We start from the raw sequence: 17,875 nt of genomic DNA on the forward strand, positions 1-17,875 counted from the left end.
ACATGATGATGAACAAGTAGTACAGATGTGACAGCAATGCATAGACGGTTGTTTCTATATTTTTGCCTGTGCCTGTTGTTTCTATATTTTTGCCTGTGCCGGTTAGTTTAGTTATTTGCCTTATAAAACATCTGACTCCCATTTTATCTCGCATTTGGGTCTGTATTCTGTTCCCGTGGAGGCACGTGGCTGTGACGAAGCACTCAAATCCAGTTGAATTTGATATAGCTTTCACTCAAATACTGCGTGAATCTACAGTCTAGGCTAGAAAGAAATCAGCCTCATTTCTATTTTTTATGACCACTGTAGATACTGTTCAGCAGTCCGGAAATCTGCTTTAAAATTTTTGTTACAGCAATCTGATCTGATCTGATCTGGATGCCTGAAATGAAATAGTATATTGATGTCTTTTTATCTTGGAAAGACAGGGGGCTTAGCCCTGTAATCCACATAGTTCCAGTTCGATTGACTTTGACTGATACAAGACAAACAAAGAGAAATAAACAGCATCTTTACTCTACAGACATTTATAAATAATGTCCAAAAAGTGTCCTTATTTTCTAATATTCTCAGAAAAAAAAAGTTTATGTTTGAAGTAAGAAAAAGTCGCCCTTTAATAAAGAAAGGAATTGGAAAAAGAATGAGCATGGCAGAAATGTAAAATTATTATGATAAAATATATGCAAGTATATAATTTTATTCCCTTGTGATTTTATTTTCATATTCCTGTTTCCTTTGAGATTTATAGGACCACCTTTGAAAATCCTTCACTGTGACTGTTGCATTGCATGTTAACCCGTCATATATCTGCTCTTTTATCGCATTTTGAAAAAAAAAACAAGAACAACAACAAAAAAAAAACCCAGTCAAATTATTCACGCTTCAAGCCGAGTCTAATCCACATGAAACAAGTGTGTTAACATTGCAGAAACTTCATCAAGGCTCTCATTTGGAAAAAAAAAAAAGGGAGAAGCTTTTCAGTAAGAAGCCTCAGAGGAACTCAAGTTATTCTTAGCTCATTTTCAAAGAACTGGTTTGTCTCTTGAAATAATCAGAGGCCATGTAGCAAGTACACTGGCCTCAAGGATATATCGCTGACACAAAGAAACTGAGTTTTTATCACGCTTTTTTTCCTGTTAACAGTTAATTAGCAGACTTCCTCTCGCCCAATTCACAATGTAACAGATTCTCTCCTTCTCAGAGACATTTATTTTCTAAGACAAAGGAGCAACCGTGGCAAGCGGCTTTCTGTCCTGCCAGTAAAGGGTTGAAGGATGGTTTCTTTTGATGCCATGTACTTACTATCTCCCTGACCATAGCAGCAGTTACAGAAATATATGGCTAAAGGAACAAGAACAAATCACAAGTGACTAACAGATATATTGTGGATCCAGAAGCGTAGTTTATTTGCTCACACCTCGAGGGAGCTTGCTATAGACTGCACCAAGAGTTAAAGGCTCTTTCCATGACCAATTGTACTCCATTATTAGTTGAGTCGAATTTTAAAGTGGTTTGAACTGATAAATGTGCACGTGGCATGTATTAGGAGAGCAAACTCTCTACCTACTAAAAGCGAATTATATTGTTATACAGTAGGATATACATCAGGGATATTCAAGTAAAATTTATGTCAATGAATTCCTTGATTATAAATAATTCAGGCGATTAGAAGTATTTTTTTTTTGTGCTTAACCATTGGTGATTGGATCAAGGGTAAAAGTTTAACAATTTTAATTGGTTTAATGGAGAAGGTTCACAGAGCTACATTCAACTATCACCATAGACTCTGCTTATATATATATATATATATATATATATATATATATATATATATATATATATATATATATATATATATATATTAGCCATGTTGCTCTTTCTACAGAAGCATTGCTGGTTCAGGTTTAGAAAGCTAGTATTGCTGAACTTCAGTATTGCTGAACTTCATGCTGTTGTAAGTTGTCAGGTACAACTGCTATAGATTAGATTATTGGTAGATGTATCTTTTTTTTTTTTTTTTTAATGTGAGTGTATTTGCCTGAGCTTCCTAAAGTTATACCTGATCACCTCAGAGACCCTTCCCAGCTTTTCAAACAGCTGATATGAATGGTGAGTGGGTTTAAGAGCAGGCATAGCATGGCTCCGTCTCAGTGCCCTTGTCTTCACAGTTCCCCTTAATCTTTTGCACATATTGCTCCATCCATCTATGTTATCTCTTCATAAAAGCACCCTCTCGGTATACGAGGTAGAGTTTTTCCCCCCATCAGAGAAATTGTTTCTTTCCTTTTAGATTTCAAAAAGCATTATCCTAAGAAAAGGTCACTTCTACCGGCAAATTTCCACCTGCATATTGAAATACATGCATTTATTTAAAAAAAATAAAATACCTGAGTCACATTTTCTTTTCTTACCTCTCATATTACGGACGAATTTATTACTTCTCTTCATTCGCCGACCTATCAACACAATAACCACTCTTGGCAAGCTGGGAGAGCGCAGCATGGATCTTGTAGCGCTCTCCGTGTGATTATCATGATCAGTGCTGATTGCTGATTGTTATGGTGTTTGCGCCTCTCGTCTATTCGGTGCACGCTGTGTGTTTGGGCAGTGCTGATTGTGTTGACGCTGTGTCGCCCCCCTTTTCCTCTCCTCCTCCACACTCTTAATGGAGGAGAGGCCTAAGCGGAGGAGAGGAGACAAGAGGTAGGGGCCATCAGACATAATGAAAACCAAGCAATCAGGCCCATCAGCCAACAGGAGCTGACGAGAAAAAAAAAGTCAAGTAGTCAGAAGACAGAGTGCAGTGACATGGATGTTTTTTTTTTTTTTTTTTACCATTCACTAAGGGAATAGAAATCAAGATATTTCTTCATTTACTTCTCATTCAACACACATATACAGTGGAGATAAAATGTATAAACAACCATGTTAAAATGGCAAGCTTTTGTTGTTTATAAAAATAAATCAAGCTATCCTTTGAGATCACGTCAGAGCCTTTTCCAACTTTCATGTGAAAATGCAACCAATATATTAAAGTGGAAAACAGCAAGAATCGTTTTAGGGGGCGGATAAATAAAAATTGTACAATAAACTGATTGCATAAGTGTGCACACCCTTTTGTAATTATGAATGTGTCAGTGTTTAGAATCAACCAATCACCTTCAAACTCATGTTAAATGCTAATTAGTATAATACCTTATACTGTATCAGTTAAAGTGAATGATTTAAACTTACAGTTGTTCCAATAGGAATTTTCTAATTTCTTCTTGGTAACGTCCGACTGGAAAAGCCACAAAGAGCTTACAAAGCACTATGATATCTCACTGATTAAAAATATTAGTTAGAAGTTGGTTTCAAAAAACATACAAGACATTGAATATATGATGGAACACTGTAAAGGCAATAATCAACACGTGGAGAACATATGGCATAACAGTGACATTAATATAACAGGACAAACCTGTAATATTGATGAGAAGACCAGGAGAAAACTGGTCAGGGCCACCGCATAGAGGCGGTGAGATTAAAGATAATAAGATTAAAATAATTACAACAATTTCTGGCAAGTACTGTACTGGTTGCTCTTTAAATGTGACAGCAATCTTTCAAATTCTTCATACAGTATGTCTGGACTACAGGGATGAGTGGCAATGGGAAAAACTTAATCCAAGCTTGGCTAAAGTTTGCAAAAAAAAAAAAAAAAACCATCCAATCTCCCAAACCAATGTGGAATAATGTGTAAAAATTAAAGTTGAAAGTTAGGACCAAAAAAGCACAGCACCTCATTAGAGAACACCATCGCCACATTGAAACATAGAGGTGGCAGCATTATGCTTTAACGCTGCTTTTCTTGAGCTGGAAGGGACATTTATCATGGTGTAGGGGATAATGAATAGCTCCAGATTCCAGTCAATTTTGGCTCAAAACATCAAGGCTTCTGCTAAAACACTTAAGATGAAGAGAAATTTCACCTTCCAGCATGACAATAACCCAAAGCACACCCACAGATTAACAAAAGAATGGCTTCACCAAAACAAGATCAAGGTTATGGACAGCAGGAGTCCAGATCTAAATCCAATCGAAAATGCGTGGGGTGACCTGAAAAGTGCTGTGCAAAGGAGACACCTGAGTTTTAGAGGGAACATGCTTTTAGAATGAAGAATATAAAAATATTGTCAAAACGTGCCAATCTGACAGACTTTTACCAAAAAAGATTGAATGCTGTGCTGTGGGTGTGCACACTTATGCAACCAGTTTATTGTACATTTTATCATTTTATCTTTTTTTTAAAATGTCACAATAAATGTGGAAAAGGCTCTGACAGGATTATATATACGTATAAGACTTTATTATACAAATGACTTGACCAGAGCAGGAAATTTTATTTATATCCAAGTGAAAAATCTAATCTGTTTGCCACTGAATGTTTTTAATTAAGACTAACAAAAGGGACATCAGCTAACCTGTCAAGTTCTAGGCCATGTTTTTCCTCCTGCACCCTGGCCTCAATGCTGTTCCATTATTTGTTTTGGTGTTTTAATCTTGGCTGAGTCAATAATATTCTTTGTCATTTGAAAAGGGAGCGACGGAGAAAAAAAACTCGCCTTTTGTTGCAAGTGCCTACCTGTAACTTCCGTCGGTTCGGGCTGAGTAAATGTTGTATCATTAAATGTTGTTTTTCAGCTCGCAATTACTTATAGTTTCGTAGGGTCAAACATAACATGGACAGAGAGAGGGAAGAAAAATGTGAGATGAAGGAGGACGGAGTGGAAGAGGGAGAACGTGACGAAGAACTAGAAAGGTGTGAAGCTAGGGCTTTCAGGCATTTAACATGCTGCAGTTGATATATTCCTAACACTGAATGACTCAATTTCCAGTGTTAAAGTATCATTGTGGCTGCAGCAAATTAAAACATGCTCTCAACTGTGGACTAAATCAAAGTTCTGCTGTACAAAAAAATAAATAAATAAATACTGAGACACCATAGAGAAAGTACAAACTTCACCACCACATCAAAATAAAATTATGAATCAGGTTTTTGGCCAAAATTGAGGTTTATTTTGATATTTGATACTTCTCTACTTTAACAGAACACGTTTTAATGACTGTGCCTTGACAGTTTGTCTGCAGTGATTATAAATGAGTCAGTTTGCATAAAAATTGTCAAAAGGCATCATGAGGTGTGATACGTGCCACACTGAATCTGACTAAACGTTTTCGTTTAGACTGTATAGAAGTTGAAAAAAATATGGAAAAGTGGTTATTTACTTAATATCTCATTATTTTCAGCTATTATTCATTAGTTAGAAAAAACTTTAGTTATCACATTACTTTTACTCTATGAATAACAGCCCATCTATCTATCTATCTATCTATCTATCTATCTATCTATCTATCTATCTATCTATCTATCTATCTATCTATCTATCTATCTATCTGTCTGTCTGTCTGTCTATCTATCTGTCTATCTATCTAACTAGGGCTCCAAAGGACTAAGACCACATTGAAAATCTGAGAATTTATTTATTTATTTATTTATTTATTTATTTATTTATTTACTTACTTACTTACTTACTTACTTACTTACTTACTTACTTACTTACTTACTTAAATTAAATAAGAAACTCGTGTGGTATTAGCCATGTTAACGTCTTTGAACAAAATCTACTCTCTTTTACAGAAGTATGTAATCAAACAACATGCCAATGGATTTGATCTCAAATTGATTATAAAGTTTTGACTGTCGAGTCCTCGCCAACTCAAGTTTTGTTTTTGTTTAAATCTACATTTTCAAATGTTTAAAAAATGTCCTTATTTTCAAATAATCTTTTTTAATTTTCAAATATTTTCTTAAATGTCATTCTGACATTTAAGAAAATATAGTTGCTTGACAGTTGTCATGAACACAAACTGCTTTTAGGATTTCTCAACAACAAGAAAATATAACAACATGTTCTGGAAACTGAGAGCTCACAAGTTATGCACATGTGCAAATGTTGTTTATTTATTTATTTATTTATTTTGTGTACAGGTGTTAATGAAGCTAAATAACCGAGGAGCTGGGAATCACACTCACTGAGCTTCTCTGTTTGGGAATACATTTACTCATATTAATTCATCCAGAAACCAAGCATGGATTGCCCCTACTGCTTTTGACTTGTTCTTCTTCACCATCAATAAGGGTTAACAGTAACAGATGGTGAGATCTGTCTGATTATGGAGAAAAGCTGTGTTGAATTCTGCAAAACTCTTAAGTATTAATTTAACTCCACCAAACTACACATTGGTAACAAGTGTAAATCACTATTTTTATTAGTCATTCGGCTAATGACAGCGTCAGTTCCACCTCAAGTCTATGAAAGTGCTGCAGTCAAAATATATTATTAGCCCTCTAACAGTTTTGGAGGAGAAAAAGATAACAATCGTCATTAATCCTCTGAGTTATAACCAAGATCCCCGTGATGGCTCTTGGCAAAATAGTCTCTGCAACATTGATTTTGTCAGAGAAAGTTACTCATAAAGCCATAACTGAGAAAACCCCAGACCACTCCAAAAGACAACTGCTACTTTTTCAACTGTCAACCACAAACGGCTGCTGAAATTTTCCCATAACTGTATGAAATATGTTGTCAAATCCCATATGTCTATAGAACCTTTTTTCTAGTTTTGTTACGTTATTTGCCCTCGGTCGTAAATTCTGCTTTGCACCACATGTTGTGCTGTAATTTTTGACATATGTACAGTCAGGAATTTATGAATAACATAATAAAGAAATGTGGCACAAATTCATATCGGTCATTCTTCAGAAATAAAAGTATAAATCACACATTATCAGTGATGAAGGAGTAGTGGAGGACCTGGAGTGGAATCATGATGAAATGCACATGTCTTGCAGTAAGTGGCCCTTTTCTGCTCTGAGAATGAAAAGTAGGCCTCTTCTTTCACCTTATGGTCATGTCCAACATTTGAAAAATGGCATTGCTCCCCTTGTAAAAGGCCCATGGGGTTAAATGGCTTCATTATTATTAATGATCACCCATTTGCCAATCCAGATGTAGAGGCAGAGTGGCGCTGTAATAAAATGACAGTCTGTGCAATTACAAACTCAATTATTTCTTTCAAATTTCATTTTGGCTGACAACGTGGGATCTTTTATGAGCACGTGTTCTTTTTTAATAGACAGTTTATTGAACGTGTTGAAAATTGTGTTTAACCCTGACTAGATTCCCCATATGTAATATTTTTACAATATACAACATATTTTGTTATGTTCCTTTTTTTGTATGTTTCACCAAATTTATTTAGACACACATATACTGAACTGCTACAGAGTTACAGTGGCACCTGTCAAGGGAGGATATATTAGGCAACAGGTGAACAAGTGGATGTGTGGAAGCAGGAAAAATGGGCCAGGGTAAAGGGCTGTGTGATTTTGACAAGACCAAATTGTGATGGCTAGATGAATGGGTCAGGTCATCTCCAAAACAGCAGGTCTTGTGGGGTGTTCTTGGTATGTTGTGGTTAGTACTACCAAAAGTATTCCAAGAAAGGAAACCAGTGAACCGGTGACAGGGTCATGGGCACCCAAGGCTTATTGATGCTGTTTGGGAGCAAAGGCTAGCCAGTCTGCTCCAGTCCCACAGAGGGGTTGTTATACAGTAGTACACATTGCTGAGAAAGTTAATGCTGGCTATGATAGAAAGCTGTTTTCTTTTACATTATGTAGATATATCTATCGACCATAGGATACACACCAGGATGCATTATGGGGAAAAGGCAATGGGCAATGTTTTGGTGAAAAACCTTGGGGTCTGGCATTTATGGTTATGCTTCTTTGACAAACCACCTAAATAAACATTGTTGTAGATCAAGTACATTCCATCATACAAGTGGTACAGTATTCCCTAAAGTCAGTGGACTCTTTTTTTATCAGGATAATGCACTCTGCCACACTGAAAATGTTGCTCAGGAATGGTTTGAGGAACATGATGAGTTCAAGGTGCTGACATGGCTTCCAAGCTCCAAATCTGTGGGATCTGCTGGACAAACAACCCAATCCATGGAGGTCAAACCTTGCAACATACAGGCCTTGCTGCTAACATCTTAGATATCACAGCACACCTTCAGAGGTCTTGCGAAGTCCATGCCTTGATGGGTCAGAGCTGTTTGGGCAGCACAAGGGAGACCTAGACAATATTTGGCAGGTGGTTTTAATGTTATGGCTGATGGCTGCATCTAAAAAACATAAGCACTATTTAAATACTACAACATATGAAACTACAGTTGAATTGGCCAATTTTGTCAGTTTTGTGAAATTCAAACTGTTCAGTACTTCTGGTTAGGGAAAGGTAGCAGAGTGTGACACAGACCGCTGACATCTTTTTAGCTTCATAAATTTTATGAAGAGTCATTTATACTTCATTTGCATACGAAAAGTGGTGTCCTTGAAAATGTCATTCATGCAACAACCTATTAAAAAGCTTGAATAAGTCAAGTTATATTGGACTGGATTGGAAAAAGCTTTAATTTAGCTATGTGTTCACACAACATGTTGGAAAAATCTATGATTAAAATGCATTTTAAATCTATAATATTGATATTCATATTGTCTTTATATATATATATACAGAACAAGTTAGATAAATCAATATAAATGCATATGCATTATTACCTTGTTGTACCCGTATTTACAACAGCGTTATCTCAGTTATGGTGCACAAGCTTTCTGTCCCACCAGAGACTGTTTAGAAGGATGGAAAATAATGTTCTATATTTATGCAATTAGCCTTCTAATTGGTAGTAATAGGTATGCACATGCTACCGTAATGAGATGAGTAATCATCCCTCGTCTATCCATGTAAATCCCATCAGGTCGTGCTGTTTTTCTGAGCAGCCCCATTGCTGAGTGTCATCTGTGTTTATTGTCATTTTCTCAGACATGAATGATGCACAAATGCTTCTGGATTTTTTTTTAATCTGTTTCCATTGGGTTCATTTTCTTTCAGCTTTCAACTTGCATCTCCAGTTTTCTGCAAGATGTGATAATATTTTGTATCTGATTAAAAACCTTCAGGTTGTATCTTTGTGCATTGCGTTTGTTGACACAAAAATCAAATGAGGACAGCATCTTGCCTTTTTTCTCTCTCCACATAGGCTGTAAACCATATAAAAGCAAACTCACAGATTGCACCAGCTGAGTCAAAAGGCAAGACCATTTGATTAAGAGTGAAGGAACTGAAAAGCATTTGCAGAGAAAAGGAGATGAAAAACATCTCCGAGCATTTGAACCACTGTAATTACCAGTCTGAATCGGCCAAGGCCTAAATCAATAGCAACCGGTCATTTTACAAAATGTTTTCAAGCCGTACGACTCCGATCCACGTAATGCAGCCGAGAAGCCAAGTTCCATTTAAACATGTTTTTTTTTTCTAACATCTCCGAGTGTATGATGCCTCACAGACTGTACTAAAGAGAACACAAATCTTACACAAAATTCCAGTTTTCAGATCAGCAGGAGGTCTTTGGTTTGCAGAGAAAAATATGGGAAATTTAGGGATAACTTTCAAATGCATGGGGTTGGACTGTGCATGTGATATGAGGAAAGAAAATCTCGGCAGGAGAGTGGCAGTTCCTTCTTTATGCAAAAGACACTTAAACAGCATCAGAGTGAGCTGCTTGCCTCTGGCTGACGAAAGCATTCAACACTGTCACCCACATCAGTCAAGCAATACCAGTCCCTGTGGAGATGGAATTGATACTGACTACATATTTGGAGCTATTTAATGTGAAATATCAGGTGCAAAAAATGTACACGTATATATAGTAGCACGTTTGGCTGTTGACACAGTGTCACTGACAGCTCGCGCTGTGCTTCTGTAGAGAGCACAGAGGCACCGAAATCACCTTTCATGCATCAGATAATTACACATGAGGTTGTTCACTTTGGGCTGATCTCTGCTGTCTCTGCACAAAAGCCGAAGTTAGGAGCACAGGTGAGCACACTGCAAGAGTGTGTGTTTGCCAGCATGCATGAATGTGTCCATTGTGGCATGAAGTGTTTGCTCCTGTGAAGAACAATGGCTTGGAAAGACACCTCCAATTTCCAAAGCAGCTTGGAGGTGATTTACAGCGAAGGCTGTGCAAGCGCTCTGGCCCCCCGTTTATTCTGCTTGCGCAGAGAGTGAGTGAGCAGCATCATTTTTCCTTAATGAAGTTAGTGACCCTCTGAAAGGTGACACATTTACCGCTCGGCTGATTTATGCACCGATTCTCTGAGGCAGGCTGGAACAGTGCAGGACCAGAGGGATCCAGCCACATGTCTGTATCTCTCGTTCTCTCTCTCTCTCTCTCTCTCTCTCTCTCTCTCTCTCTCTCTCTCTCTCTCTCTCTCTCTCTCTCTCTCTCTCTCTCTCTCTCTCTCATTCTTCTCACCTCTCTTATTGTGTGTTGTGTGTGTGTGTGTGTGTGTGTGTGTGTGTGTGTGTGTGTGTGTGTGTGTGTGTGTGTGTGTGTGTTTCGTCTTCTCGCTCGTTTTCGCTCGTTCCCATCTGTACATTCTAAAGCCTCTGCCAAGAGAAATGCAGTTTTTGTATAGATCATAGGAGGATTATTCTGACTGACAATAAACCTGAATGCTTATGGATTTAGTGTATCATAATGTCATTTTCTACCTTCCTGGATGGTCATAAACCTGATTAAATCTTTAAGTCAGCTGGATGGTGGTTAGCAAATAAAACTCAGCAGAGCATGCAAAACAGAGAATGCGGGGAAATCCGAGATAGAGTCCTGCTCAATTATTGATAGTGTACTTACTCATGCAAATATGATCAATTATTTCTACATGACAGCTCAAAGTGAAGGTAAAGAATCATAAGACCACAGCCTCTGGAAATACTGTTTTACATTCTAATTATCTGAGCTGACAGGCTTCAGAGTTGAGACTAAGGCATGTTTTCTAGATCCATCAGATGTACGATGTCAGAGCAGGCTTAATGAGGTAGGATGTTGCAGAACCTTCCAGTTCACTTCTTTTGTTGAAATCAAATACGGTTCCTCAAAGCTAGACTCATTGTTCCTAACATATTGTCAAATATGCTAACAAGTAGGCAAAGTCAGCCTGTAGGTGTATTTCAGAGATCTCTGTCAGATTTAACTTGACCAGATTCATCAAATGTTGAGAAGATCTGAAGATATGAAGTGTTCCACAAAGACGGTTATTAAAATAAACACTGCTTTTGTGAGCTGTTCATTAATTATTGAATGTGGCAGAGCCCCTCTCTCACACAAATGAGACTTTCTTTTTTTTAGCACTTTAATTAACCTACAGGGAATTCAGTGCATATTGCAGGTAAACATTGAAAACCATGGGAATATGGTGCAAATTAAACATACTGATTTTCCTGTGCTTGTTATGAGATGAATTAAACATTTATAACTGCTGCACAATAGGCTTTCTTTTAAGTTCACACTTCCTTCTCTAATATCCCTGAGAACCCTGAAAGTTTTCATGATGTTCCTTTTCTTCAACAGCTATTGAAGTGAACCTGCAGAAGGCCATGGCTGAAGCCTCGGAGACCTGCACCCAGGAATGTCTGATCCTCGGCCATTCTGACAGCTGCTGGATGCCCCCAGCGATGACCCAGTTCCAGACGACTGCTGCTGCCACGTTGCCCTCATTCAGCCTTCAGCAGAGCTGGGCACGCAGTGGCGCCATGCCAGACGGGCGTCACACCCTCGGCAGATCTGTGCCCAGAGATGATCTGGACAAAGGGAGCAATCGGCCCCAGTTCTACAGCACACTGGACAGACACTGTAGCAAGAAAGAGGACGCTGTGAAGGTTATCCCTCTGGCCAGCTTCTCTGCCACGTCGAGCCCGCAGAACTCGGGTGCTGGCGCCAAGTCCTCATTCTTACACGAGCATCAGCTGTAAAGCAAGAAGCAAGCATTTCCAGTTAGTTACAGCGCCCAAAAAAAGTGAGATGAGAAAATCATAAGATAGTTGACAACTGACAAAAGAAAATCTTAACAAAGTTTATCATCCGTCTGTATTTGCAATGCTTATAAAAGGATTTCTTTTTCTGTGTCTTTGTCAGGATAGAAATTAATTAAGTGAATGGACAGTCATGATACTCTTGAAACACCAGACTACATAATCTACAAGTAGATCTAAACCAAAGTAGCATCTCAAATGAAAAACAGAGTTAAAAACAAAACAAAAAATAATAATAAAAAAAAAAATTTAAAAAAATAAAAATAAATAAATAAACAAACAAAAAAAAAGCTGTGTCTCTTTAGGTAGGTAGCAGCTAACGAAACAAGCTTCAGAGATGATGTCAATGTTTTTGAGCCTTTTATGAAGTAATGATGTAATTATGAAATACACATATGCTGTTGAATGAAGTTAGTGAGGTGTTTTTTTGCGCGAGTGACTGCAACGTTAGCTTCAGTGAGATACAGTGAGTATATAGTGTGAATCGTTTCTAGCAAGATTTTCTCCTCATCTACAGTAAGTGCTACAGAGACTTTTTCCAAACAACCAACATGTTATATTTCTTGCGCTCTTAGAACATGTAGAAAGTTTTTTTCAAGCACTTTTTTCTCCTCATGAAATCAGTTTCTATTTTTCTTTGTGAACTGAAAAGTGAGGCTTCCTCTGATGTCTGTAGTTTCCATGCATCTGACACCCTTTTTTCTCCCATTATTAGGAACCTACTCATTTTCTTATTAACCAAGCTTGGGAAGGCACAGACAGATGTGTTAAAGAGCCTTTCTTTGTTTTCCTTCTCTCCTACATCAAGTTTTGCTCTTGAAATATACAATTTATGCACCATAACAAGTGCTATGGAACCAATTATGAGAATCTCTTGATAGTATAATTACTTTGATCTGTAATCACCGTATCAGCCATAGCTGTGGAAGACTGCTCTGTAATAGTATAATTGGCTTACTTTTTCTTTGCATGTGTGTCTGTGTGTGTTACCTTTGTGGCACACAACTTTTTTAAAATTGACAAAAAAACATAACGCTAGGTCCCTAAGTTCCTGATGTGGGTTGTTCTTTGGTTTTCGCTTCAGTCAAGGACCTCGAACTTATTTGTGACCTGTATGCTTTTTGACTGCTAAACAGGAGCTTTTTTTTCTCCCCTCTTTTTCCGCATTATAGCTTTCCATAGCTAGTGATGAGCTGTAACTGGTAAAAATGAAGCTGTGTTTATCATGCAGACCTAAAGTCTTACAGCAGACAGTGTCAATCATAAAGCCACCAAACAATAACAAGTTCAATACTAAACTGTAATTATGAACATCACAGTGCAGTTAATTAGTCGTTACGTTTTCTTTTTTTAATTTCCTCTTTTTGCTTCCTTGAATTAAACAAAGTCCCATGCACTCTTTTATTTTTTATATTAATTTGGAATTAGCCAGACCCCAAAAGAGCCAGCTCCAGCAAGCATGCTTTCTTTAATTCAGCAATTCTGCTTAGTACATACTGATGAAGCCCAAGCATTTGAGTTAGTGATCCAAAAAATTACTTTCTTATAAATTAGGTGGAATAGCAGTGAAAGAGTGTATGCCAGGAGAGTGGTATGATGAGACTGGGTCTGCGGTATTGCTCATTGATCTGAGAGAATGCACAGTTGCATTGGCAGCAACTCCCCGGACTACAGCAAAAAAATCCCTTTAAAGCTGTTAATCAATGAGAAGAACTATAGGATGGTATTGCGTCAAGGGATACTGCCATGGACTGGCTGTACAGTAGAACACTTTATTTTCTGCTTACTAAGATAGAATCATTTGAATAGGGATTTTAATGCCTGTTGGACGAAGCTCTACTTATCGAAGGGATAGATCAGTAAACTGGGAGGTTAAAAATGCTAATGATGATAACTTATGGGAGTCTAGAAATCCTACAAACACATACATGAAGTTGTTGGTAATTATGTTGGTAATTGCCAATTACAATTAGTACATTTACGTATATAATTTGCCAATTTCCCAAGTCAGTCTGGGGGAAAAATACTTACATACAAATTTGAATATTGTTTTCAAACTGCATGCATCCACAAAAGTTTAACAACTTTTAAGCAGAAAACAAAATTCTCCCCGATGCCGTGCAGCGTGTGTTCACTCCTATCTAAAGAAAACGAGCTCTTAATAAAGCAAACTTCGTAAAAATACCTTTAATAAATATCCGTATATTTAGTGTGTAACTAGTTTAGTAGAGTTACATTTGGTGCCAAAGGTCTCGCAAGTGAAAAATATCTGTAAATTCTCTAATAGGAAAATGCATAAATGTACACTATGTTCATGAGAATTCTCCCTTTTAACACTTTTTATATGTTTTATATCTAACTATTCAGTGCATTGTGAAAGCAACATCAGCAACTTTAAAACAAAAGCATTTATTTTTAAGACTATTGCGTGGGGAAATTCCTATCTCGCTATCTCTCACCTTTGACTCCTGGCTCATGTCTGATGGTGATGAGGTGCATTGTGACCATTCCTGGATTGTGTTACACTGTAGATCTGAAATTGTCATGGTGGTAATAAACACTGATAATGCAAGCTCTCCTTAATATCAACATTTCAATACACTGGTGCATATAATTTACGCAGAAATCAAATCAACTTTCATCATCATGTGGCAAAAAAGACAAAAACGGAAAAGTCTGTGAAGGGGAAAAATATGTACATATATTTAGAAGTAACCTCAGATGAAATGATCTGACAAAACACTGGCAGAGGTAAGTGTGGTTGGTGTGTCTTGAACTTATTGATAAAATACACAAAAAGCAGAATTTATACATTTATAACATTGAGACAATCTTCATCATAATGTAGGACGTCATTATGCATATATCAGTGTATGTGTGCGCGGGTGTCTTAGTGTGTGTGCATGTATGTATACTGGCACAGAGATGGTCAGAATAATGTACACACCATGCATCTTGTATAAAGCAGGAAAACAATATGAACCTATTGCTATAATATATCTGCTTGTAACTTAATCATTTGTTGTGTTTCACACTTGCTTTGAAAGATGACAGCTTTGATATGTGCCAGCAGTACACTATTAAACAATAAGAATATACTGTGTATTGTGTTGCCCCTGTAAAATATCCCTTTAGAATCTATGAAAAAAAAAAAAATACATTCATATACATTTGGTGTAATGATTTTTCTTGTCTTGGAATTTTACTTGAATCATTAAATATTGTGTATCTTTAGAGCTTTTTTGAGTGCTCATTTCTTCTTTGTTCTTTAAAAATATGATAGCAAAACCAACATAACCAACATACCGTCGGTATTCAAAACACTAAAAACACAACAGAAAAATCGAAAAAAAACAATGGCTATACCGATAGCAACATTTATTTCATTATGTTTTATTTCTTTTTAACAAATGCATTTGTGAGTTGATAACTTGGTGAAGAAATGGAAAACAAGTAAAGATTGCTTGGTAAAGAAATGAATCTGAGCATGCAAATGCTGAAATCACACCTAAAGAAACTCCTCAGCATAGTATAAGTGAATTCAATTCAATTCTATTCTATTTATTTGTATAGCGATTTTAACAATTTCCCATTGTCTCAAAGCAGCTTTACAGAAGTATGGAAGAGAGAGAAAAATAAATATAATAATAATAATAATAATAATAATAATAATAATAATAATAATAAGAAGAAGAAGAAGAAGAAGAAGAAGAAGAAGAAGAAGAAGAACAAAAATAAATAAATAGATAGATAGATAGATAGATAGATAGATAGATAGATAGATAGATAGATAGATAGATAGATAGATAGATAGATAGATAGATAGATAGATAGATAGATAGATATACAATTTAAATGAATTTAAAAAATATTACCTTAAAATTTAAAATACTATATATCTACCCCTATCCCTAATGAGCAAGCCAGAGGAAACAACGGCAAGGAAAAAAAAACCCTGAGGTGATAAAAGGAAGAAACCTTGAGAGGAACCAGGCTCAGAAGGGAACCTCATCCTCTACAGTACACTCTACAGTAAATAGTGTAAATGTACATTAATGTCATTTCTACAACAATTTATAATAGTGCAGCCAAGAGCTCCTGAGGAACTAATGGTTCATTGTAAACTGTAAATTGTATCACAAAAAAGAATTTTGTGATAGTCATTCGCAGTTTCCAATTTCATGATAATCATACGCTTTCCTGAGTATGAAGGGGTGGATCCCTATAACTCACCTCAGGAAAGTTGGCAGAAAGAACAAAAAGTCACCTGGGCATGTTCCAAAATGATCTGTAAATATTTATATCACCGCCATAATGCCTTCCTTGTCACAGAGCCCTGGATATCAACTGAGATAAAAAAGGGGACATTGAAAAGCCAATAAATACACATAACCCAAGTAAACACCTCAGTCTAATGTGAGTAAGATGCTGACAATTATATCTCCTCTGCTGGTTGTAAAGTCACTTTATGAAGGTTCGAATACTGCACGGCTGCCGATGCATATATGAATATGTAACTACAAGCTGATGTATGAGTCTCACATCCACCGGCCCATACTCAGTGGCCTAAACTTCACCCTGTTCCATTTTTAACTGATTATCAGAGCCTGAAATGGAGTACATAATATCCAATATCCTTCAAACAGTCAAAACTGAAGAAAAAAGATATCAACACATTTTTTTGCATTACCACATACACATGTTAAGGATTAAGGATATGTGATTTAACAGTTACTGATTGACAATGTCAGTAAGTTAATATGCATGAAGGAAAAAACTGAAAGTAAATAAGAAAACAGCTTTGGACAGTGCTTTTCTTAACACTCCCTCATAGGCATTGTGCTGGACGAACGAAACGTGACTTCTCGCCTTTACCGGATGTAGAGTTAATCAACCTAGTTTCATAAGCTCATTTCTGCAAAGGGATCAGAATGGCTCAGAATGGCCCTCGCCGCAGTTTCCAGGAAGCAGTGAACACTCTAAAGGTTTGTCAGTTGAACACTGGAGCACTCTCTGTAGACACAGTGATCTGAGAAGAAAAGCTAAACCAACTGAACGACGATTTGTACACAGAGACATCACGTCAGCTGGTGTTTGAAGAGCTCATCTGGCGTTTCTAGATACTGTCTTCATATTGCTTTTTCCTCAGTGCTCACAAAGACTGGCCTAAACATCAGAGAGTTACGTTTCTGACACTTTTCTGATCTTACTTTCATATCTGCTTGTGCATTTTATCAAATATTTATTATATATTACAGTATAAAATATAGATTTAGATGGTAGGAATGCATCCATGGAGGTTTATTTTGATGGTAACATAAATATTTGAATCACAATTCAGACTATTTAATCTTTCAAACCTATGGAAATAAAATATTGGATATCTCACCAAGGATATCAGGCAAGCCAATATGAATATCTGAACCTCATGCCAGCCTGTTCTGAATAACCAATTGATCAAAGTATTCATTCGCAAGCACTGAGCATCCCTTTTTTTTTAGTTTCCACCCCTGGTGGGCCACAAGCACAGTTGTTAACTTTGCAAATATGGTTCTTTAGTGGTGCCTGAAAATACAATCAGTGATAGGCAACAGTTCAACATATAGAGAGTGTCACACAGCATTCTTATTTAAAATTGTAATTAAACTGGCCATCAGGTACCTTGAGGCTGTTTGGTCAATAGCAGGATACTAATTACTATAAGATGACCTTTGGAATAATATCTGGTGAATAATTCATAATTGAGGAAATTGCTTCTGAGACATTCATTCTATATCCAGGGGAACTTTATATGCTCTGATCAATCTAACAATGAATTTCAAGATTCTACTTTAAACAGCTAAGTAATGAAATATGTAACATGAGTAGGACTAAGTTGATGTTGT

General features: G+C 36.8%; 1 protein-coding gene across 2 annotated transcripts in view; it reads left to right on the plus strand.

The window, feature by feature from the left end:
* pcdh11 (protocadherin 11) overlaps positions 1-12,528 on the plus strand; it is a 203,261-nt gene extending 190,733 nt beyond the window's left edge. For both annotated transcript variants that reach the window (XM_027135458.2, XM_027135459.2), the window contains exon 6: positions 11,530-12,528. In XM_027135458.2, coding sequence (XP_026991259.1) covers positions 11,530-11,930 — 401 coding nt within the window. In that variant the 3' untranslated portion in view covers positions 11,931-12,528. The remainder of the gene's footprint in view (positions 1-11,529) is intronic.
* Positions 12,529-17,875: the final 5,347 nt, after the last annotated feature.

The sequence above is a fragment of the Tachysurus fulvidraco genome, chromosome 17 (genome assembly GCF_022655615.1).
Source record: "Tachysurus fulvidraco isolate hzauxx_2018 chromosome 17, HZAU_PFXX_2.0, whole genome shotgun sequence".
Taxonomy (NCBI): Eukaryota; Metazoa; Chordata; class Actinopteri; order Siluriformes; family Bagridae; genus Tachysurus; species Tachysurus fulvidraco.